This window comes from Daphnia pulicaria, chromosome 6, assembly GCF_021234035.1.
Source record: "Daphnia pulicaria isolate SC F1-1A chromosome 6, SC_F0-13Bv2, whole genome shotgun sequence".
NCBI classification, from domain to species: Eukaryota; Metazoa; Arthropoda; class Branchiopoda; order Diplostraca; family Daphniidae; genus Daphnia; species Daphnia pulicaria.
Window position 1 is genome coordinate 13734719 of NC_060918.1, and position 22466 is coordinate 13757184.

General features: G+C 37.9%; 8 protein-coding genes across 13 annotated transcripts; 6 read left to right on the top strand and 2 right to left on the bottom strand.

Moving 5' to 3' along the window:
- Positions 1-25: 25 nt before the first annotated feature.
- On the bottom strand, positions 26-3578 carry LOC124342260 (histone-lysine N-methyltransferase Suv4-20-like). Its single transcript, XM_046795225.1, has 7 exons — positions 3378-3578; positions 3043-3192; positions 2794-2959; positions 2617-2729; positions 2342-2528; positions 1867-2258; positions 26-1790 (listed from the first exon to the last, which is right to left on the bottom strand). The coding sequence occupies exons 2-7, from the start codon at positions 3189-3191 to the stop codon at positions 785-787; spliced, it is 2013 nt and encodes a 670-aa protein (XP_046651181.1). The 5' UTR covers position 3192; positions 3378-3578; the 3' UTR covers positions 26-784.
- Positions 3579-3753: 175 nt separating this feature from the next.
- Positions 3754-6358, top strand: LOC124342261 (protein SPT2 homolog). Its single transcript, XM_046795226.1, has 8 exons — positions 3754-3912; positions 3970-4116; positions 4174-4309; positions 4377-4531; positions 4598-5405; positions 5468-5588; positions 5652-5740; positions 5803-6358. The coding sequence occupies exons 1-8, from the start codon at positions 3853-3855 to the stop codon at positions 5904-5906; spliced, it is 1620 nt and encodes a 539-aa protein (XP_046651182.1). The 5' UTR covers positions 3754-3852; the 3' UTR covers positions 5907-6358.
- A 1493-nt stretch (positions 6359-7851) lies between these two features.
- On the top strand, positions 7852-11208 carry LOC124343951 (protein FAM151B-like). 3 transcript variants are annotated; one of them, XM_046797333.1, is made up of 9 exons: positions 8201-8510; positions 8737-8904; positions 9651-9779; positions 9942-10045; positions 10125-10267; positions 10341-10497; positions 10595-10693; positions 10777-10840; positions 10969-11208. In XM_046797333.1, exons 1-9 carry the CDS (start codon positions 8429-8431, stop codon positions 11001-11003), a joined length of 981 nt encoding a protein of 326 aa, XP_046653289.1. In that variant the 5' UTR covers positions 8201-8428; the 3' UTR covers positions 11004-11208. The 3 variants fall into 3 exon arrangements, with proteins under 3 accessions (XP_046653288.1, XP_046653289.1, XP_046653287.1); XM_046797332.1 differs by lacking the exon at positions 8201-8510 and adding an exon at positions 7852-8058 and having other exon boundaries at positions 10777-11208; XM_046797331.1 differs by having other exon boundaries at positions 8202-8510; positions 10777-11208.
- A 577-nt stretch (positions 11209-11785) lies between these two features.
- On the top strand, positions 11786-14340 carry LOC124343953 (protein FAM151B-like). The gene is made up of 6 exons (XM_046797334.1): positions 11786-12199; positions 12461-12690; positions 12792-12861; positions 13079-13151; positions 13229-13418; positions 13947-14340. Exons 1-6 carry the CDS (start codon positions 11935-11937, stop codon positions 14103-14105), a joined length of 987 nt encoding a protein of 328 aa, XP_046653290.1. The 5' UTR covers positions 11786-11934; the 3' UTR covers positions 14106-14340.
- Positions 14341-14526: 186 nt separating this feature from the next.
- On the top strand, positions 14527-16367 carry LOC124343955 (ras-related protein Rab-34-like). The gene is made up of 8 exons (XM_046797336.1): positions 14527-14869; positions 14989-15197; positions 15272-15373; positions 15443-15507; positions 15576-15706; positions 15821-15892; positions 15957-16089; positions 16168-16367. The coding sequence occupies exons 1-8, from the start codon at positions 14840-14842 to the stop codon at positions 16236-16238; spliced, it is 813 nt and encodes a 270-aa protein (XP_046653292.1). The 5' UTR covers positions 14527-14839; the 3' UTR covers positions 16239-16367.
- Positions 16368-16456: 89 nt separating this feature from the next.
- LOC124343949 (protein king tubby-like) lies at positions 16457-19014 on the top strand. 4 transcript variants are annotated; one of them, XM_046797327.1, is made up of 9 exons: positions 16457-16610; positions 16877-16926; positions 16985-17135; positions 17189-17303; positions 17362-17660; positions 17748-18152; positions 18219-18336; positions 18495-18647; positions 18707-19014. In XM_046797327.1, the coding sequence occupies exons 3-9, from the start codon at positions 17061-17063 to the stop codon at positions 18838-18840; spliced, it is 1299 nt and encodes a 432-aa protein (XP_046653283.1). In that variant the 5' UTR covers positions 16457-16610; positions 16877-16926; positions 16985-17060; the 3' UTR covers positions 18841-19014. The 4 variants fall into 4 exon arrangements, with proteins under 4 accessions (XP_046653283.1, XP_046653284.1, XP_046653285.1 ...); XM_046797328.1 differs by lacking the exon at positions 16877-16926; XM_046797329.1 differs by lacking the exon at positions 16877-16926 and having other exon boundaries at positions 17050-17135.
- A 25-nt stretch (positions 19015-19039) lies between these two features.
- On the bottom strand, positions 19040-20871 carry LOC124343950. The gene is made up of 5 exons (XM_046797330.1): positions 20757-20871; positions 20427-20686; positions 20028-20306; positions 19676-19957; positions 19040-19608 (listed from the first exon to the last, which is right to left on the bottom strand). Exons 1-5 carry the CDS (start codon positions 20785-20787, stop codon positions 19195-19197), a joined length of 1266 nt encoding a protein of 421 aa, XP_046653286.1. The 5' UTR covers positions 20788-20871; the 3' UTR covers positions 19040-19194.
- Positions 20872-21070: 199 nt separating this feature from the next.
- LOC124343954 lies at positions 21071-22217 on the top strand. Its single transcript, XM_046797335.1, has 2 exons — positions 21071-21211; positions 21284-22217. Exons 1-2 carry the CDS (start codon positions 21101-21103, stop codon positions 22133-22135), a joined length of 963 nt encoding a protein of 320 aa, XP_046653291.1. The 5' UTR covers positions 21071-21100; the 3' UTR covers positions 22136-22217.
- The last annotated feature ends 249 nt before the right edge of the window (positions 22218-22466 follow it).

Here is a 22466-nt window from a genome sequence, read left to right on the forward strand (position 1 = left end):
TTAGTTGATTTCTATTGAGCCCGACTTCTAGCGTCCACAATTGTATTCAACGTCATCATACTCTTCAATAGATACTACCATCAATAATGGGGCGAAACAGGGAACCCAATGAGATTGAAAAGAACGGAACGTCTGGAAAGTCTTAGCTCTTCATCGAACAATGAGCAAACTCAACCAATACGGTTGGGCTGCTACCTTCAGTTGGTGGTAATCCACTAATAATCCGCTCATCAAAAGTGTTACTGGGGATCCAAAAAGTGAACACATGCAGGGGCAGAATTTCGGTTGTTTTAAAAATTTTAAGTATAATATTAGACGAGGAAGGAAGGACATTAGGAACAGAACAGAACAGAACTGGAAGAGAGGGGAATCGGGGAAGGGCTAGAACGCGCAAAATGATATCAAGACAAAATCCTATCTGCACTAATTTTAATTTGAAGGGGGAAACAAAAATAGAGAACTGCTGCGCAAGAAAATATGTTAAAATCGCGTGACTCAACACTTAAAAAAGATGGTCAAATGCGAGAGGCCGACAAATATCTGTAGGCCTTATGAGGATACAACTAGTCACGTTGGAATCCGGAAATATAATGGCTGATAAACGGAAAAAGACATTTAAATAGATCAAGGTGAATGTGTGAGTACAGATTGTGAATAAATGATATCGAACTTGTTCATTTCCTTATTTTTTTTTCGGCTGATTTATCACTCGATTTCATAAACTGTCGAATCTAGTAAATAGTTGTCAGGCCAATTATCGGTCACTTAGTAGATGAAAATGAGGTCATTCAACCGAGGAAAAGTTCGTGGGAGGTAGATCGATAGTGTGCGATTCATTGCCAAATATCAGTCTTAATCGTTTAGTGGTCGGCAACACTCCCATCCGCGACGGTTCGGCGGCTACTGAAGGGGACCTACGTCTTTGTGTCCGACGCGTTCGGCTTTTGTGAGGTGGTTCCTGTTCGTTTTCAGGTTCCATTTCCAATCCTTCAACTCGAAGGACTTCATATACTGGATGGATCATATTCTGTTGATGCAGGTGGCTACCACCCATACTACTACCAGATTCAATGACTTCGTCTAAAACAGGACTGCGCTTCATCCTAAGCGTCAGTTTGAGACGTCCGCCTGGTGACGTCATCAACGCAGGCTGGTGAGATGCAAGTTCACGAGAAGATGGCGGAGGCGGAGTAGCAGAGCGTTCTTTTCTCACCTCGACGGGAATTTCTTTTTCTAATGCTGGCAAACTTTCCGTTTGGACTCCATTTTCGTGTTCGATATCGTTGAATTCGTAAACGTCACTCCCGCGACTGACGCCTTCTGCTTCCGGCGTGGCAACAGGGGAGCTTACTGCAGATGATTCGGTTGGTGATGCAGTTTCAAGAGTTTTCTTGTTTCTTAAACGCATTCCAGATCGTGCACCATCGTTACTAGCAGCGTTACTAACAGGTTCAGAATCCGCCACAACGGTAGGTTGAACCACATCAGCTGGAGCACTACGAACCGTGCGGGAACGTAGGCTTCTCACTGTTCCAGTAGTTGGTTTCTTATCATCAACGCTGACACTAGTAACATTTTGATGCGTAGTACTTGCTATACTACTTGTTCCATTAACTTCCTTTCCAGTTTGTAATCGTCGACGACGTTTGGCACCTACACGTGTGGTGACAGGAACTTTCGTGTCGTGGCGGCTACTAGTACTGCTACTGCTGCCAGCACTCTCTTCGCTGTTGGTTTTTCCCTCGTTACACATAGCGTAACCTTGAGCAACCAATAATTCAGCATCGTACCTGATGACCAGTAAAAAAGATTACAGTAAAACACAGCAGAAAATAATAAATTCTTTCACTAAAACTTTAAACATACCTGGTGAGGCCTTTTCGCCGGAGCTCTTTTACGTCTAGAGGTCTGGACACAGTCTCTCTATCTTCTAATCGTACGGGAGTAGTTGCATTTCGAGAAGATGAGGAGCGACTCGTTGCTGTCGCCGCCGGCTCTTTGTCCGTCTGCTTTTTCACACGACTCAATCTTAAATGTGTTTCACGGAGGCGGTAACGCTCTTCTTTAGTGGCAGCTTCGGGAGTGTTTTTCTTATTTTTAGCAAACGCACCAGTCCCACGCCGTTCGCAAGTTTCACATTCACAGAAGCAGTTGTTGTCACCAAAAAAATCTTCGCCATAAAAACAAGTGATCTCTTCACCAGCCTCAATATCTCGCAATATTCGAACACAGGCAGTTCCACGGCCAGTGGCAACAAACTATCGAGAAAGAAATATACACAAAATTAAACATGACACATTAAAGCTGACCGAATTACTAATTAATGGATAAAACTTGAAACCTTGCAGTTAGAACGACAATCATGATTGATAAATGCTGCTGGTCCAAGCCAAAGTTGTGCACAATTTTTGCGACAACTGTACATTACAGAAAAATCATTTTTTCCAGGGTGCAATAGTTGAGCTTCTTCATCAGGACTCAATTCAGCTATACATCCCATTAATAAAGTAATTTGCTCATTTTTATACCTAAAATACAAAGACTATTATTTTAAGATTTTTTTTCTCATTGTGATTCTACAAAATATTATATTTTTGAAATTAATAGAGAACTTGCCACTTTTTTGTAGTGCAAAGTTTTGCTCCCTTTTGTCCCTCCATAGAGTATCTGTAACAAGCTTGAATAGTGAAGCCTGCTGATTCATGGAACATCCCCAAATATCGAACAATCTAAAAATTGAGTAGTTTATTAAATGGTAGCCAACAACATTTCTTACTGATTAATTAGTCTTACATGTTCTTTGACATTCATTTGTTGTTGCTTGTTCTTGTTAGAAAGGAAATTCCAGACATAATCACTAGATGTCAGTTGCTTGTAGGCTTTCTCATAATCTTGATGTTCAATGAAATCTATGACAGCTTGCTTTAATTCTTCTCTGTTGGCTTTGGGTGGCCTATAACTATATTACAAATGGGATAAATTGATTGAAAAAGCAATTTCAAAACACCTTCACATTAACATAAAAGAGAGAGAGAGACAAACCGGAGATTCATCTTGTGAGTGGAGAAACCAAGAAAAGGGTCCAGAACAAGTCCAGTAGCCAAGTCATCATTCTCTGAAAGCTCTTTAGGAGTCATGCCAGATCCTTGTGAGCGAAACGCTGCTCGATTGTTTAGACTCTGGATCACCATTCTATAAGAAAACAATAATGAAATGTAGAACAAGCATATTGCAAACAGTTTGGAATGCCAAATGCATTCATTCATCAAATATTCAAACAATATAAGCTGTCATAAATCAACAACTAGCAAATCCAAAATTACATCCATTATTAGGCCTTGAACTCTTTTGACATGGCCTTAGGGAGTATTGTGTACCTGTCAAACTCAACACATAATAGGAAAAATTTCCAAGCAAGTTTACAGATGTCCCACAAATGAATTAGAAAAGTATCGATGACTGCTGGCAAGATCGAATTATTCTTTAATTTCACAAAAGAAGAGTTAATAAAGCAAAAATTGATGGAGATGAAGAAAACAATTTATCCAACAACAGGACAGCGTTGCAACAAAACACTGTGTAAGTGTAAACAATATTGCCGTAACCGAAAAGCTGGTTACAACATTTAAAAATATAAATTTTAATATGAGAAAAAAGAATTTTAAATTACAAGCATTTTAAATAATATAATTTCAATTCAATCAATAGCAACGCAAATAGTTTTGGGAGGTTATAATATCTTAGTTTCATCAACAGCAGTTTCTCTCATTCAGATTTCAGATTTGATGTGGATGTCTTGTGTGGCAGACGTCATCTGATTTTGGGTCAAGCAGTAGTCGTGCTTTTAGTGGAATGGACTTTAGTTATTTACTAGATCTTGCAAAACAAAATGAAGAACAAGCAAAGGAAGCGGTACATCATTTCTCACATATCTCACGTTATCCGTAATTTTACTAAAAATTTTATTAGGTTCAAGTCAAAAGATACAGTACTCAAGTATCGGCCTCGAAAAAAATTCCTCGCTCGGGGGTTCAATCTGATGGCATTCGTGCTTTCTTAGCTCGAAAAGATCATGAAGAGAAACAAAAAAGGATGGAAGAAAAGAAAAAGAAAGAGGTATTTTAATAAATAATCAAACAAAAGAATGTTCTAGAATGTTGTGTATGTTTCCAGGTATTGCTGTCGTTGCGTGCCCAGGATCGGAAGTCCAATGCTAGAGTCCAAGCTATGTTGAAAAGAACGAAAAGTGGTAACAAGGCAGTATTGGATGAAGCTAAGAATTCATTAAATACAGCTGTTACAGCTGCTGGTAAGATCCATACATTTAGTTTTCCTTTGTTAACATTATGCCAACAACATTTCTTTCTTGTACAAAGGACTTGATGTTCAACCAGATGAAGATGATTACGGCTATGTTTCCCACGAAGCATCTGCAGCATATAAAAAACTTATTGACAAGTATAGTAGCACAGATACTTCAAATGGTAACACACAAAGAGGGAGAACTCATAAAGAATTGAGAAATGCCAAGGTAAGTTTAGAAATAATCTTTATTTTTAACACTTCCAATGTAAACCTGAAATTGTTTTAATTACAGGATAGGGTGAAAAATGCTCTTGACAAAATTGAAGAGGCAGAAGGTACACCCCATCGAAAAAAACGCATCAACAAGCCTATAATGTCGAAAGAAAAAGTTGATGAGTTATTGAAAGTTGATAATAAGTCACGTAATAACGATAGAGATGTCTCCAAAAAGGTTCGACCCAAGGGTCTTCCACCAGAGGCCTCCCTTAGTTTTGATCAGATCTTGAAATTAGCTGCCGCAAAGCAGCACGAACCATTAAAGCTTGAAAAGAAATTGGATATTCCTGAAAAAAAAGAACCAGAATCCAATAGACTAATGACCAAGAAAGAAAAAGAAGATCTCATGAGGAGGAAAGAGGAGGAACGAGACCGTCAACTACGCAAAGAAGGAAAATTACCCCCTATTAGGCCTACTCCTGACAATTCTGCTGTACCTGCTGTACCTGCGAAAAGTAAAGAAAAACCACCAACTAAAGTGATTCCTTCCAAAGAGCCAGTGAAAATGCCATCCTTCATGAATGGAAAAACTCTTAACCCGACTCCTAATACGAGTTCGATCAATAAACCGATTATGCGAGCTGATGACCAAAAAAGCACTGTTGCGAAACCAATTATTGGACAGCGCCCAGGAGTCTCAAAAGTGATTCAAAATAAACCAGGGCCTCCCCAAATGAAAGGCCCACCGCCCAAGGCTCTACCACCACCTCAGTTGTCAAGAGTTCCACAAGGAAAAGGGAAAACACTCGCCAAACCTCCAGCTGGACCAAGTCGACCTTTCCCACCTTACAGAGATATTCGCCCTGTTGATCGGGGCTACAAAAGTATTCATTTTAACATGTTTTTGGTGTCGAATTGCACGATAATATTAATTTTATCATTAAAGGGTCTATGGAAAGTGACGAAGAAGAAGATTCCGAACTGGATGACTTCATCGACGACGGTCCTGATGAAGCGGAAGATTATTCCAAGCACATTCAGGACATTTTTGGTTATAACAGGAACAGGTACGCTAACAAATCTTTTTTTTGTTTTCTTTCAGCACAGTATGTTAACAGATAATTTAATAGATACCGTATCGAGAGTGACGACGAAGATGAATGCATGGAATCAAGCTTTGCTCAGCAGATGAAAGAAGAGTGTATCAGTACCAAAATTGGTAATCAAGTTTGATTTATCGATTTTCTCAGTTCAAATTCACAAGTTCTCTTTGTTTTCTAGGTATTTTGGAAGATCTGGAACAGGAGCGTCTATTGCGCGAAGAGGAAGAAGAAGAAAGAAAGAGAAAGGTGGCTTCTGCCAAAAGGGCCAAATCTCGCAAGTGATGACAAATCGTCAACGACAGCATTAGTGCACTTCTACATCTATTAAATCTTAAACAAAAAAAAAATGCTTCCGTTTTATCAGGGAACATTTCTATCTTCTGTGGTACTGTACATGGTTTAGCGATCTATTTTCTATTCCACGTCAGTCACAGAATTAAATCGTGTTTCTTTTTTCTAAAGGCGTTTTTGTTTGCTTCGCCAAAATTGTTGCTATTTTGGGATGTGAGTGGTGGAATGATTCATTATGTCACATCGAAGTTGACCGTTTTCATTCTGGGAATGACTTTTTGGTATAATTATTGTGGGCACAATGCAATTCCTGCGGAGCAAAATCTCGGATGCGGTGTTTGTAGCCGGGAAGGCTATATAGGCCTTTGCATTTTCATAATGATGATTCCAATCACTTGTGTAATAAAATTGGTCATGAATTAAAAGTTGATTTTTTGCTTTAATTTTCTCAAACAGAAACTCGTTTTCCGACATTTGTTTATTCATAAGTCAACACTGTTACACAGATTTGGTCTTTGGTTAGATGATCACTTTCAAGTTTCACTGCGTCTGCGGGGGTTCATTTCAAAGCTTGTTCTTATAACCAGATCTATTTGGGGTTGTCTTTTCCCCCTCGCAACTTATTTTGAATAATTAAAGGGCATCGAGTGTAGCCAACGGCTTTATTTATTTATTTATCTTGTGTGTGTGTGTGTGTGTTCAAATGTCGTTTACGTTGTAATTTTGATTCAACTGGGCGCAGCCCCAGAGTACCATCTGATTTAGTTTGGTATAGATGCAAGATATTCAAACAAGAAATAGCCGGCGCCGTATGGGGATGTGATTGTTTTACGTCTTTTAACTATAGAGGATGAAAATTTGACGGAAAAGTAGACAGGAATATGGCAACAATTAACATGCAAAGAGTTTGGGACGTGGGGTCTGTTAGGATTCCTCGCCCATGGAACGCCGCTACCTCCGGAACCAAACGCCAGGGTTTAAAGGTGGTTCCAAGTTCCAACCAATTTTAGAACTTGTAACATGACTCAGCGTCAAGGACGGGGAGAATTAAAAAAAAAAGAAAAGAAGTAATAAAAAGGCGACATTGTAAAAAAAAAAAAGGATAAGCAAGTATCACGAAAATATCCGAGTTTAATAAGGAGAGCAACAGGTGGGTGACTTTTACAGTTAAACAAAACTCGTTTCACCCGACTTTGATTTATTCATAAAATACGATTATCACATTGATTTTGTCACGATTTTGTCTGTGTTTGGTTTGAACCCTATCGATCTCTATCGGATGCCAACGGGGAAGTTTGATTTCAAACCTTGTTCCCCAACGGATCTACTCATTGTTTCCTTCTTCCTGTTTGATGTATATTCAACGAATAATCAAGACATAATCAATTATATAGCTTCTGGGGTAATAATACTGCGAGTTAAAATTCAAATTCATGAATTAGCCTAATGTGTATTCATAATTATTGACAACTATTTGACAGATGCAAGATATTTCTATCTCGGAAAAAAATTGTGAAGCAAAAAAATTGCATGCGTGTTGCCAAAATATATAGGGCAGGCATCCAGAGCATATGCTTGCAACAATACATTAACACATCAACAATATAAGACCGAATAAGACTGCGTGTACCACTGGTCAACTGATGGTCAAAAAATATTACGGTTTTTCAGAAACTCTTCTTCTGCTCATTCCCGCTCATGCCAATACCCATGTGCTGGGTGGTCAAATACATATATTTTTTTTAAGATGTTGCCCTAACACGGTCTAACATTGCGGTGTTGCATGGAGACCTATTATCCACGTCTGTATCATATTTTCTGTGTAACAGTACACATATTTTTACCGCTATGACGACGCATGCGCTTACCGAATGTCTTGATTGAATTATAAAATCAGCTGTTACTTTGAAGTCGAAGCCGGTCTAAAATATTTCTGAATTTCAACCCATTTTCTTTCCCTTATTTTTCATCACCTTCATCACCGGCTTGATAAGGAAGTGTTAAACAAAGTTCAACCGCTTTAAATAACCCGCTCGCAGGGAAAATTGTACACCCTCACTCGAAGTTGAAATGCTTAAGTTTTTTATGTAGGTCAACGCCCCCTTGTCCTAATTCTTGTAGGACAGCTGACCTCCAAAGAACGGTGAGAACAAAGTTTACATTCCCTTTTCTTTTGAAAAATCTTGAAAATGTAGGATGGACTTTGGGGTCCTTCCTCATTCAGAAGGCATCCACTAGCCACTAGGGTCTATAAACCTACAGACCTACAGAGTACAGAATGTAGAGACTGGAGTCCAGTTGATCAAGTGGTGCACACATTGGTAGTCGCATATGCTCGGAGGCTCTCTGGCAGTTATTTTGGATAAGAGACAAAACACGACTGGCTTTTTCTCCATCTTTGGGGTTGACAAAGTTCTGACAATACAACAATGGAGCGCAGAAGCAGATTATTTAAGTGAAATCCATCGTGTACCATAATTGTATACTCCAAGCTGTGTTCAAAGTTGGTCACAATGTCGCATCGTTCAGTTCAAGTTATGATATTGGCAAGTTGGATTTTCAGTGGTGCCAGTGCATCTCCAGTCTATGAACTCGGTTGGTATTTCAATGAAACAACTTTGTAACGGCACGGTTTACCTATACAAAAACACTGTCATGCTCTCAAACCAAATTTTGGGCTGAAATGAGAGTTTCATCAGATATCAAATATTAAATTGTGCCACTTTAACCGTTTGCGGTTGAACTAGACCCAATTTTATTCTACCGTACGCCAAGTTTACCACACACCGTTACTTATTATTCAAATTTTTATTTTTATCAGGTAATATGAGCAACCTCACAATGGATAATATTGAAAGAAATTCGCAAATATCTGGCCGCGCTTTCCCGTCGGTGTCAAACATCAACCCGGAAGTCGGAACGGATTTTACCCAAGTGACGTGGGCTCATGCAGTAGACAACCGAAAGAAGCTGAGACGTGCACTAAGAGGTAATAAGTAGTTGTCGAGCTCAAACAATTGATTAATGATGCATGCTATGCAAATTAGATCTTGGCCATACCGTCATTCTAGTTCTTGGTTCTTCTAATAATAGTCTGCACATATTCAAAAAGAAAAGCACCTTGAATTCCTACCCAGTCCAAAAATGTCCCGCTCCATAGTTTTTTCCCATTGCGCAATTTCTTTGTATACGTATATGGGGAGGGGGGCGATTCTTGTTCAGTGGTCAGCCTGACGCTTTCTGAATTAACAAACAACTAAATATATAGTCCCTTAAGAAATACCAATTAATACGCGACTCGAGGCGATGATGGTCATCGCAGACTATTATTGGACATGGTTCTCTGTGACTGTGAGTTCTTTACAGCACCGATAAAACGAAATCCCTTTTCCGCAAAGCAGTTGAGTTTATCTTCTTTTGTGAGCTGACGTGAGAACGGAATGCCTAGCTGGTGGTCATACACGGGGTATACAATCATCACCACGGGGCTTCGGGCTTTCAAAGTTGACCTGTGTTCAAAATCTTTGACAGACTCTAATTTTCTTGATTTATCCTAACTTATCCTCTGAAGCGTATTTTTGCCCAGGATGGAAATTCAGTTGGGAAACTGCCAAACCCTATCTGTTTTCAATTCCTGAGCTATTTTCGCAGTTGATAATCGGAATGTTTTATTTATTTATTTTTTCAAAATTCTTGAAATTGATTAACACAGTTCTTTTTTTATGTTGACACAAGGCAGTGCAATGATGCTTGAAGCAGACGTTTCGCTGGGAAAGTTGAAAAGCGATCCGCATTCTGAAGACAGGCCAATTATGGCACACCCGCCAATTTCGGCAAGTGACTTGTCGCTTGAAGACTTTTTAGGTAATGTTTTATTCCATATCTCTCATTATAAAATAAAAAAATAAAGCGCAATAGCAATAAGTTTAACACATATGGTGTTACTTTTACCAATAAGCGCGTAAATTGTTTAGTGTATTAATGATTGAACTTAATTTTTTCCACCTGTCGGATTGATGCTAACAGACGAAGTCCTAGACGAAGCCTATTACAAGGGAATCAAATTGGATTTTAAAAGCGTCGAAGTACTCGAACGAGCTCTCCAGATAGTCAAAACGAGAGAACATAAAGTAAGCCATTATTGCTGATAGCTTTATAATAATTCCAAGTTCATTCATGAATTTTCTTTCATGATTTTAACTACACTAGATCCGGGTACCTCTTTGGTTAAACGCTGACATTATCAAAGGACCAGTGGATTCTACTTCAAATCCTATAGACGCCCAGTTATTTCTGAGCCTTACCAAATACTACTTTCCAACTGCAGTCATCAGCGCGGGCTGGACGACAAAGTAAGTATTGCATCATTTTATGACCTTGACTGGAAAAGTATAAATTAATTATTTGGTTGTACAATGACTATAGACTCGCCAAAGAAGGTTATTATACTCTTGATCAATGTCGGAATATGAGAGACGCCCTAATAGCAGCTCAAGTAACTGCCCCAGTAACATTTCCCGTTCGAGCCGGACTCGTAGCAAATTTGGAATCTCGACAGAATATTTTATGGCTTCTGAGAGAAGTATGTTCGCAATTTGCATAGCATATTAACGATAAATTCAATCAATGGCGATCTTTAAAAAAAAAAATATGCCTAATTTTGTCTTTGTTGTGTTTAGATACCGGGAAGTACAGTGACAATTTGGAGTTCCTATGGCGACGAAGTTGATGTATTTGGGCTGTTGGATTTCATAGACGCGATCGGCAAAGAGTTCATTGTAAGGAATAGATATTTAAAATAGTTGTGTTTTCAATAAGTAACTCTGATAATGACGATGGTGGTGGTTTCATTTTTCTGCAGTACATCGACGTCCACAGCGGATTGCGTTGTCGAATGTCCCGTTACAGAGCAGCGTACTCGATGGGTGAATATCTTTTGGGTTTTGGGCGAAATAATGGACGAACTTCGTCTAATCCAAGTTTTTTTGCTTTGCTGACGTATTTGTCGTGCGCGACTTCATTCCTTCCATGGAACATCAATTCGCATAACCAGCAATAGCGAATGAAACACGTTCAACGGCTATTTAAACGAATGGAAGTTATACAGTATTTATTATCTTTTTTTTTTTACAACGTGAAATCAAATCAAATCTCAGCATTTTCTACAATACGTGTAAAATTGGCACGGAGAACAGGCCACACTCGATTTTTTTGTTGTGCCTTCAACGGCAGTTTTCTAGTGTCGTATACTGCATTTGAAATCGTTCGAAATATATTGCATTTAAAAATTTTATTAATGTTCATCTCAACAATTGACCTCGTATTATTCACTTTTAGTTCTGCCGATTTTTGATAAAATTCAATTCAACACTAATATTGTTATTTTTTTGGTTGCTATCCGAAATATGGGAAGGTGATGGAACGAATAACCTTCTCCTCCAACACCTAAGGGCAAATTTTTTCCAAATTGTTTTGAAACAAGTGTGTTTTCCACCACGGGGAATTTTTATAGGCTAACATAAATAATAATAATGAAGCCAAATTTTCTACACTCCCGGGTAGGTTCGAACAAACTTTCTTCGCCGTGGTATATATAGCCCTAGGTTTTGGTATTCTTGAGCACAAGTAATAACGAGGGTTTGAGCTTATATCTACGTATGCGATGTTATGTGACCACGAACTTGATTTAGCTGTGGGCTAAAGAATGGCCCCCCTGGACATCCAGCCGCTTTCACTCTCTCTTTCTCTTTTGACCAATCAACTACCTGCAAACCGAATTCTAGTCATGCACAAACCGTCAGAGTAAAGAAAGTGTTTTTTCTTTTTTTTTTTCACTTTATTTATTATTTTACGTTTTGAAGAAAATACCTGGTGGGTAATGGCTAGAAAGTCCTCAGTCGACTCCGAGTTGCTGGCAAAGACAGCAGCAGCTCTTGAATACAACAACGTCACTTCGTTTACAACAGCGTGATTTGCGATTGCATCGAGTACTTTGTGCACTTTCTACAATACTCTATATATGCCCTATAGTAGGATGTCGCGCTACCAATGCTCAAGTGTCACTTTTATTTGCCTGCCTTCCATGTTGTCGATCAAAGCGGTTGGTTGGACAATGATTTTGTTGTTTATTACTCAAGTCAAAAGCGCATCATATATCCACGGCAACGATGGAGTGACAATACCGTCAGTGGCCAAATTCTTTCCTCAAATACAGTCGGATCTTTCGCGAGTCAAGTGGGGACATGGAGTCAACAGTAAGGCCCAGCTCAGCCAGACACTTCAAGGTGGGTATTTAATCATTTATTACTAATGATAACTCACTCAAAATTGCAAGTTAAATGGAAGAATTTAGGGAAATCCAAACCTAACACAATTTTTAATCATTTCAAAATTTAATTTGATTAAATAAAAACTAATTTGTGAAACTAATGAAATGTTAGTAGCGAAACGATGATTTTATTCGGTAAAGTTTCCGATTTTAGATTTCACGAGATATTTGATGATTATAAAATTTGGAAAAATTTTTAAACGTTTTTTGAAAATAGGAACTGACATGATGATTGAAGCGGATGTGTCTATGGGGATCGTAACTGGTCGCGAAGGAAAGTTTCTGCCAATCATGGCTCATCCGCCTTTTAAATCATCGGATTTGAGTTTAGAAGAATTTCTTGACACTACGCTGAGCAGCAGAACGCCAAAGGGAATCAAGCTAGATTTCAAAGACATGGAAGCAGTCGAGTTATCACTCAGGACCATAAAAACGCGAGCTAACAAGGTATTATTTATATGTGCCGATTTATTGTCTGACAATCAAACGGCCAAATTTTATTCGTTATTATACTGACTCAGCACGGTAACTTTTATTGACTCACAAAGATTTACGCACCACTTTGGCTAAACGCGGACATTATCCAGGGGCCCGTCAATGCAACCACAAAGCCACTGGGTGAGAATTTCAACAGCCAGTACTTAAGCGTATTTAGAATAATTCATTTCATTTTTACAATTCCAATTTCACTTTACATTTATTCTACTTTTCTGATTTCTCTAAAAGCCCATGACACTGGACGTTTCGGTATATTTATAATGTTGTATAGTACAAGTGATTTCTAAATTGTAGATATTCATCATTTTCAAGAATAAAATGTGTTTTTCTTTTTCAGATGCAAGGCGATTTCTGAATCTGACAAAGAGCTACTTTCCTGATGCTGTTCTCTCCGTTGGATGGACAACCAGGTTTATTTCTTCGAATTTATTATTTTTTTTTTCTAGTTCCACTTAATCGTCACGCTAACTTTCCTTTCGCCTAAAAGGTATGGTCCTGATGTGTCTTCATGGCCGCTGCAGATCATCAACGAAGGTTCGTACACAATGAACCACATGATCCAATTGCGTGATGCTCTCAGAGCGGCTCAAATCCGCCAGCCGGTGACCTTTCCCATTCGGGCTGGTTTATGTACCACGCCAGAGTCTCAGCGCAGCATTATATGGTTACTGGAACAGGTACGCGACACCATATCTAATTCGATATAACAATATTTTTTAAAGCTGAATTTGACTTCTAACAATCAAACGTGGTCTTGCATTTTAATATTGTGACTTGGTGCATGCAACGCATTATGGCTATCTAACGTATGGCTATCTATAGTAACTTTCAGTCATGGCCAAGCTGCCCATAAGGTTAGTGGGGCAACATATGAGATGAATACCGTACATGCATAGTAATCATCATGAAATCCTGCCAAACTCTAACTTTCTCTCTAACGTGATTTGAAATAAGCCAGCCAAAGGGAAAGGATAATCTGATCCAAGTCAGCTAGTGCGTATACGTATACTACCGTACCCTGTCCCAGTTCTTTTGTTTTGATTTCGATGGCAATCAGCACATCATTTCTTTTACCGCTTTCTCTGTTCTTGAGTTTAAACCTGATTATGCCAAAGTGATTACATATTAAATGTTAAATCACGCGAAAAATGTAAATTTCTCATTTCGACGAATATGGTATGATGAGATAACGAGTCCTTTTACAGGTTGAAGACAGCACGCTGACCATTTGGAGTGGACCGTTCGACACTGTCGACGTGCCCGGACTAATGAAACTCATTAAACACGTTGGCACGAAAAGAATTTACATCGACGTCTCCAGCGGCCTCCTCTGTGAAATTCAGCATTTCAACGATCGTTATTAGCTTGTCATCGTGGCTAAATAGGAAAAGCTTTTGCATTATGCAATCGCCTCTAAAAAGAAAAAATAGAGTCAAGTCTGAGCTGCGCAACGACTTGCCAATGTAGAGCCTACCTTGCCGTGCAATAAGCTTTATTATCGTGTTGTAATGAAACGTCTGTAAGAACACCGCCAGTTCACCTTGCGATTTTATAATAAATGTCGTTGTGGCATTTAACAAAGCCACAACTTTTTGAAAATCTCTTGTGCTTTTCTTTTTATACGATTAATAATTATCAATGGTCTTTTGGTGAATCAAGATTTTTTTTTTTTTTACATTTCCGGTGTAATTGATTCGATTCAAACCGACGTACCGGTACTCAAAATGTTGACGTTGCATAAACTTTATTCAACACATCAAATTACTCGTGGAGGAACTTAAAACGCAACTCAGAGTAGGCCTACTTTAATTTCTTGACTATGTTGGGAAACTTGTTGGAAACCTTTTTGAATTCTATAAATTCTATCTATATAAACGCCCGTAGCCAAAAGTCCCGTTGCTAGGCAACATCGAGCGTGCGAGTTATCACAACATTGCCACCCAACCCTTAGTCACCATACTGCAGCTGAACAATTTTCAAACTTTATTCGGTTCCCAACTTCACAACAAGACTTTTTCTTTGGTTTCTTTGGTTCAACGAAACATATTGACGTGCTCATATTCTCAATCATTTTTGACGTCATCTCTCCCAAGTTTTAATGCGTCAGTCTCGATCTGCTACTCTAAAAGTAAGTCAAAAGTACATCAAAATAAAAAGAAAGAATCAATTCTATCTTTTGAATAAGATGTACTAATTTATCTTATTAATCTGACTGTCAAGTAATTTAAACTTTATCTAAAAAAAAAGATGCTGCTAGATAAAGCTCCCAATGACCGACAAATCTTCAAGCTTCCGCCCGCCTATTTGCCATCCTGTACGCCTTATTCAGGACCCGATTTCCGCCCAGAAGTGAAATCCGCATGCATTTCCAATCGGTTGATAACCACGGGCTTGAAAATATCCAAAGTAATTGTTTTAGGAAATGTGGCAGTGGGAAAATCTTGTCTCGTTAATCGGTATTTAACCAAAAATTTTTATTTTAAATTTGTTTGAGGATCGTAAAAATCACCATGTTTATTGCCATTCTTAGATTCTGTCACAGCGTTTTCGACCAAAATTACAAGGCAACAATAGGAGTCGATTTTGAAGTGGAAAGATTTGATGTTCTACAAGTGCCGTTTAATTTACAAATGTAAGCTCGCTCTTGTTTATCTATGGTGTTATTTTGTAAAGTTTTACAATCAGCGATTCTCTATTTTAGATGGGACACTGCTGGGCAAGAGAGGTTTAAATGCATCGCTTCTTCGTATTATCGTGGCGCTCACGGTAAATCTCTCGACATTTAACGTCACAGGCGTATAATTTTTGTTTTCTTTCTTTTGATTTCTGCTTAGCAATTGTTGTTGTATTCGATCTGACCAATCTGTATTCGCTGTCATCTTGCCCGGCTTGGTTGGAAGATGCGCTGAAGGCTAATACGGTTCGTCCTCTCGTGTTTTTGGTCGGGACCAAAAGGGATTTGCTGGTAAGATATAGCCACTGCTTTAGTTATTGATTTTTTCGCCGCTCACTAAAAAGTAAATTAATACAGTCTCATCACGTTTCATCTTCTCGTTATTATTTGATTTTCCCAATGTAGTCGGAAGCTGCCTACAAGCACGTAGAAGATCAGGCGACACGAATGGCTCGTGCGCTGCAAGCAGAATACTGGGTAAGTTAAGTTTCAATAAAAGAATTCTAATTTGCAACTATATTTAGAATGATTTTATATTTAGTGCGTTTCATCAAAGTTGGGATTGAATGTTGACCGATTTTTCAATCGAATTGCTGCGTTGACTTTCAACATATCAGTGCTACAAGAGTGTCAAGAAATTGGCCCGTCAAAAGAAATTGGCAGTGGTCTCGTTAGTAAGTCCAAATAATTAATACAAATTGCCTTGATCTATCAAAAATTAAAAATAATACGCTATTGTTATTTCATTTTAGCTCTTAGGAGAAATGAAGAGGTTAAAAGCGGCACCGAGAAAAAAAAGCGGTTGAAAAATGATTGTTGCTGAAGTGTTGAAAAATAAAATCGACGACAATTTTATAAATTGAAAATTAATTAGAAAACAAAACAAAAGAAATCGGCACGATACGAATTTTTGTAAGTTTTGTGTGAGTGAAATAAACATGATGTATCGTGACTTGCGTGGAATATATTTGTTTGTTTATTGTATTTGTAACTGGTTTCGAATACGCCGGGTCTACAATCCGTTACTATGGTAACGGTAGCCGATCCACAACAGTTCTTTCCTCTCTCAAGTTTTCTTAGAGCACAAAAGCATTCGTGTTTCGTTTTCGTAACGAATTGGTATGTACACCTGCTGCCTTGTTGCAGTACTCTCTTTTTCTGTTGGAATATTCAATCACGCCACCGTATGAATAAGGTAAATATGGCGCAAGATGTGCAATGCACTTTCTCATTCGATTTCTTTAGACCTCTCCAAAGAATTGCATATTGTCTGTCGTGTTCGCTTTTTCTTCTAGCACTGCAGTTATTGATAGTGATTAGTTTAAATTGATTCAAAAAGGAAACATGGTTTTCATTTGGTTTAATTGTTTCATTACATCATTTACACTTTTTTGATACCACCTAAACCTTAATAAACACAAAAGATGTGCTCTGCTATTATTCCCATCCCTTTGAATCCAGGTTACCTAGGAAACAGTAAAGAAAACATTACACTAATACCCTAAATTAAGGTAGCTTGATAATGTGATTAGCTTTTCATCTGAAACAGTATATTGTGTCACTAAATAGATATTCCCTGTGAACTAAATTCTTGGTACAACTACCTTAATTTAATCAAACCTTCATATTTATTGATGGTGAAGTAATGGAAAAGCCTGATATGATGGAAGCCTCTTCATCTAATAGCACTGCATGGAGACAGAAGAAATTAGATCAGCAGGTAAAACACCATACACATTGTAAATTTTCATTTCTAAATATGTGTATTTGTAGCGCCAATTGGTGGAGCAAAGACAAAAAGCAAAACGTCAGCAGCCAGCACTGATTCATGCATCACAGCTCCGGCCTCTATCCAGCAGATCTGCAAGATCTGGAAAATCAAATACAGGTTACTAGAATATAGATACCAAGTGTTCCAGCAGTTTCTAATTTTTTTTGTCATGCAGATATTGATGATCACAATTCAAGTGTATTAACTGCCGTCCAAGTGCTACCTGTTGTTGGTCAGTCATCAGATTATGATGATGATCAGACTACTGCGGTACCACCCATGGATTCTAACAAATTAGCTAGCCAATTTCGAAGTTTTAGTTTATCACCTGTTTCAGCCGACATTTCAGAGCCTGAAACTGAAACAGAAGAGGACCAAGAATCTAGACCTTACCTTCGTAAGGAACCACACAAAGAGAAAAAACGACCACGTCCCCTTTCTACGCCCATTGAAAGCAACAATTCTCCATCTCATGTAATTGGTTTTGTTTTATTGGCCTGACAAACTTTGATATAAAACCTAAATAATTAATATGATTTCAACAACTTTATCTTTCAATAGGATCATTTAAATTATAGACAAGGCTCCGGCATTATAAGTGGATCCTCACAACTTAACGATATTCAGGAGAATTTGGACCAATTTGTTTTCAAGGCTGCTCCCAAAGAATCTCAGATGAAATGCCGCATTACTCGTGATCGGAAGGGAATGGATCGCGGGCTGTATCCAACTTATTTTCTACACCTTGAACGCGAAGACGGCAAAAAGATTTTTCTTCTTGCTGGACGGAAACGAAAGAAAAGCGCAACAAGCAATTACATAATATCAACAGATCCAACCGATCTCTCTCGTGGTGGAGAAGCGTTTGCAGCCAAACTTCGTTCAAATGTTTTCGGCACTCATTTCACCCTCTACGATGACGGACACAAATACAGTAGTCGCCAAGAACTTGCCGCAATTATCTATGTAAGGAATCTGACATTTATAATCGTTTTTGAACTTTCACTTATGACTTTATTTTTTACCCAATAGGATACTAACGTACTTGGATTCAAGGGTCCAAGAAAAATGACCATTATTATTCCAGCTATGTCCATCGAGCAGCAGCGTGTTGATATTTGTCCTTCAGTAGAGCATGAAGGGATTATTGGTAAGTCAGATTTTCGTGCATTGCTTTGAAATTACTTGTACTTACAATATTTGTTTTGTCTTTTATATGATTTTATTTATGTGAGTACAAAACTCACAAAAAACTGCTTGGCCTCGTCTTGTTTTTATTAATGTCGTTGACTTGATATTTTGTGATAGATCGGTGGAAGCGAAAGATGAGTGATGACCTTCTGCAGCTTCACAACAAAACCCCTGTATGGAACGACGATACTCAGTCATATGTGCTCAACTTTCATGGACGAGTTACTCAGGCGTCGGTGAAGAATTTCCAGCTGGTCCATGAGGACGATGGTATTGAACTTAAAATATGGAAATTGAATTATTCTAATCTTGTTCAAACTCATTTACAGCTGATTACATCGTAATGCAATTCGGTCGTGTGGCGGAAGACGTTTTTACCATGGATTTCCGCTATCCAATGTGCGCCGTGCAAGCCTTCGCCGTTGCACTGAGCAGTTTTGATGGCAAACTGGCGTGCGAGTGATCGTCAGATTTATCATTTGTATTGCGAAAAGAGAGATCAGCGATTTCATTTTCCAAGTACATTAATTCTAGTCATTAACCCATTGTTGAATCGATGCACTTTTATTTTTCCCCGCCTTGCACTTTCGACAATCTTTTTGAAAGTAATTATAATACAAAGGCAGAGCAAATTGAATCATGTGTTATACAGTAAATACATCGCCGCTACCCGTTAGGTGTATGCCCATACATCTAATGTGATTTTATGAAGTTTATCGTCAATAAATTGGGCAAAGGTACAGACTCGTAGAAACCACGTAAATCTCGACATTAACAGAAAGAAATCAAGAATGGAGAATGGGAAACTTTTGGAGACTTAATCTCCAAAGTAAAAATTTACCGAGCCCTTCTTAAATTCAAAGTTGATTATTTCAGATTTATGGTTTACATGGTAACAGTTGAAGCTGTGGGGCTCACTAAAGGCTTTGCGAATAGATAATTCGTGTTTACTAACTTCACAGAGCAAATTTTTCTCGTCGGCTCGAGCTGGTAATATGGTTGTGACATTTCTCACATCTTGATTAGCTAGCTCAATGGTGAGAATGGTAAGGGCAGAACGAGCTTCTTCTAAGCCGTGATTAGCAGCTTGATGTAAATGTGAAAAGGCGTCGGAGAGATCACTCTCTTTTGACTTTTCATTGTTCAAGTACCGTCGATAAAGCAGCAAACCTAAGTTATATTGTGCAGCTGGATGATTTTTTCTGGCTGCTTCCTCATAATATGTGAAAGCCTGTGAAAGTTACATGTAGTTTCATTAGATTAAACATTTTAAAGATGCATGATCTGTGTTGAAATACCTTCTCTACATTTTGGGAAGTACCTATGCCTTGTTCATAGCAGATGCCTAAATTGTATGCTCCCTTGACACTGCCCAATCTCCTAGATTCTAGAAAACAATTAAATGCTTCTTTCTGGTAAGCGGAAAAACGGTCGGTTTTAGAAATCTTGATTAGATGGTCATACTCTGACAATTCTTTCTTCTTGGCTGAGTTTAAAAGTTCTACTCCCACTGAGTTTTGCCATTCAGCTAAGCCAAGATTGTTACTTGTTTCAAGATTTTTCAACATCTCTTCCATGGTCTAATTTTATAAAAAAAAACGCCGATTAAAGATTATTCAGCTTAAAGATAAAAATATAAGCAGATATTACCTCATGGATTTCTTCTGAAAGAGATGGAACATGAGAAGTTGTGGTATTAACATATTTGTCAGAAGCCTCAATTGTAGTGTTTTTGGCAAGGACATCAGTGTATGACACATTGGACTTTGGGGGTGCATCATTTATTGATAGCCTAACTCCTGTATTTATTGAAGGTAAGGCTCTGATTGATAGCAATCTCACCAAAATTGCTGAATAATCAACACAAGATAGTCTGCTTTGTTTTTGCTTGAATCGTCCACACTCCCAGCCCAAGGCAACAGCTGAACTCTACATACAAGTTTTGCATGATATTAGCTTTATATGTTGTAAACAATTTTCACAAGAAAGAAGAAACACTCAATTAAAATAATTGAGTTTGATGAGTAAAATAATTGAATTTGTTCTTACCAAGCCACATATTTCAAGAAATATTGATTTTGTCACGTTCCACTTGAAATAAGGCCTTCGGTAATTATTGGAATCTGCAGACTTCTGTTCACACCCAAGATAATGTTCATCTTTAGTTGATGTTGCAACATTTAATGTCTCTTGATTAGGGCTGATGCAGGAATTCCGACCCTCGTAATCCGATATCGAAGGAATGGAACTACAGTTGATGTTTGTTGCCTCAACATTTGCAGAACTACCGACATACAACTGTCGGAAATCTACAGGATATACAGGGTTATGTTATCAATCAATTAGTGTCCGTAGATGCAATTTTATATTTTTACTCGCCTTTACAGAAATTTTTCCAAAGCCTTAACATGTTTTATTTGACATGGTGATTATATTTATTTCATAATAATAAAAAAAAACTGTCTAATTATAAAATCACGAACTGTTTTTTTTTTTCACAATGTTTTTTTAGTCTGCTAGAGGTAGTGTAGTCTACTGCTGGCGTTGCCGACTTGCCGTTGTTTTTTTTTTGTTCTTGATAAAAACATTCCGGCAATGTTGCTTGTTTATATCCAACAAAACAACAACCAGTCTCTACCACAACAAAGTCACAAGTCAAGTCAACAAAAACAAACCAAGAATCCTATGAGAATATCGGAAATACCGAAAGGACAGCTGGAAAAATGCATATCTCCAATGGAGATATTTTATCTACTAAAACTAGAGCTATACACTGTGAAATTTTGACTCGAAAGTGTGTTAGTAGCAATAGTGTTAGTGCACACTCGATGAAGGTATAATTGATATTTATTTCCAATTGATTTGTATGACCATAATTTACCAGAGTTGTTTTCTATTTTTTCCAGTTTGTTAGTCAGAGAAGTCTGCAGAAAGCAATGGATAATGCCAAATGCGATCTTGATTACATGCTCAGTCAATCTTCACACACAAATCATGCTTCAGAAACTTCCAAACATCTTATGAAAATGAAAAATACAAGAGCAATGCTCAGCAGTTCTTCAAGTCAAAACAGCTATGCAGTCAAAACAAGTAATCTTGTTAAAAGACAAGATCATATTCTTGGATCTGAAGAAATGATATCTTCTGGAGAAAGCAGAGGCACTCAATCAAAAGTGCACATTCCAGAGAACAGGATTTCAATTTCTGAAAATTTGGGCCAAAATGGAAATGGGGAAGTGTCAAACAAAGAGTATTTGAGTGAAGATGATCTCAAGTGGCTTGGAAAGAATTACAGTATTAATGGTAGTGGAAAAGCTATTTTCAAAAACATGAAATCCAAACTTGATTTTGAAACCAGAAGTGAAAGAGTTACTCCTCCATTACTTAGGAAATCTGAGGGAAATGAAAGTAACATTCATAAAACAGCTACTGATTTAATAAACCGTGTTCAAGTACGCGAACAACAGTTGTGGAGACAGTTGGCAGAAATGTCTCTCACTTCTGTTCCATCTTCTAGTTCTTCTGCAGGGAAAGATTTATCTTTAGAGAGCTACAGGCCACAATTAAATTATTTATCAGAAGAAAAAATTGCGGTTAAAGATATTTTAGACTTACAGAATTGCACTGAGATATCCTCGACTTCCTTGAACAACAGAATTCCTACTAGTACAGAAAACATAGTTTCTTTGCTTGGTGAAGAATGGCTTAACAATCTTTTAAGAGCCGAATTGGGAATATCAGAAGATGAGCGAAGATGAGTGTATTTATCATTAGGTTGATGCATTTCTGCTGAATTTCTAAATCAATTATTTTTCTCTATTGTGTTTTTATAAAAATGCTGTGACCGACTTCCTTTATCGGCAAGGGCTATGAGCAGAGAAAGAAGTTTTACGTAAACTAACTTTTTTTTTGGTTAAATTTTAGCACATATTTTTTGAATATCAAGTCCACACCCTGTTTTAGAATCAGCGCCTATTAAACAATGTGTCTACACTTTTACTGTATAAAAACCGTTTTTGAAATACAATTTTTAATTTCCCAACCATGACTACCGGTACCTTTATTATGTATTCTTTCACTGTATTCCGG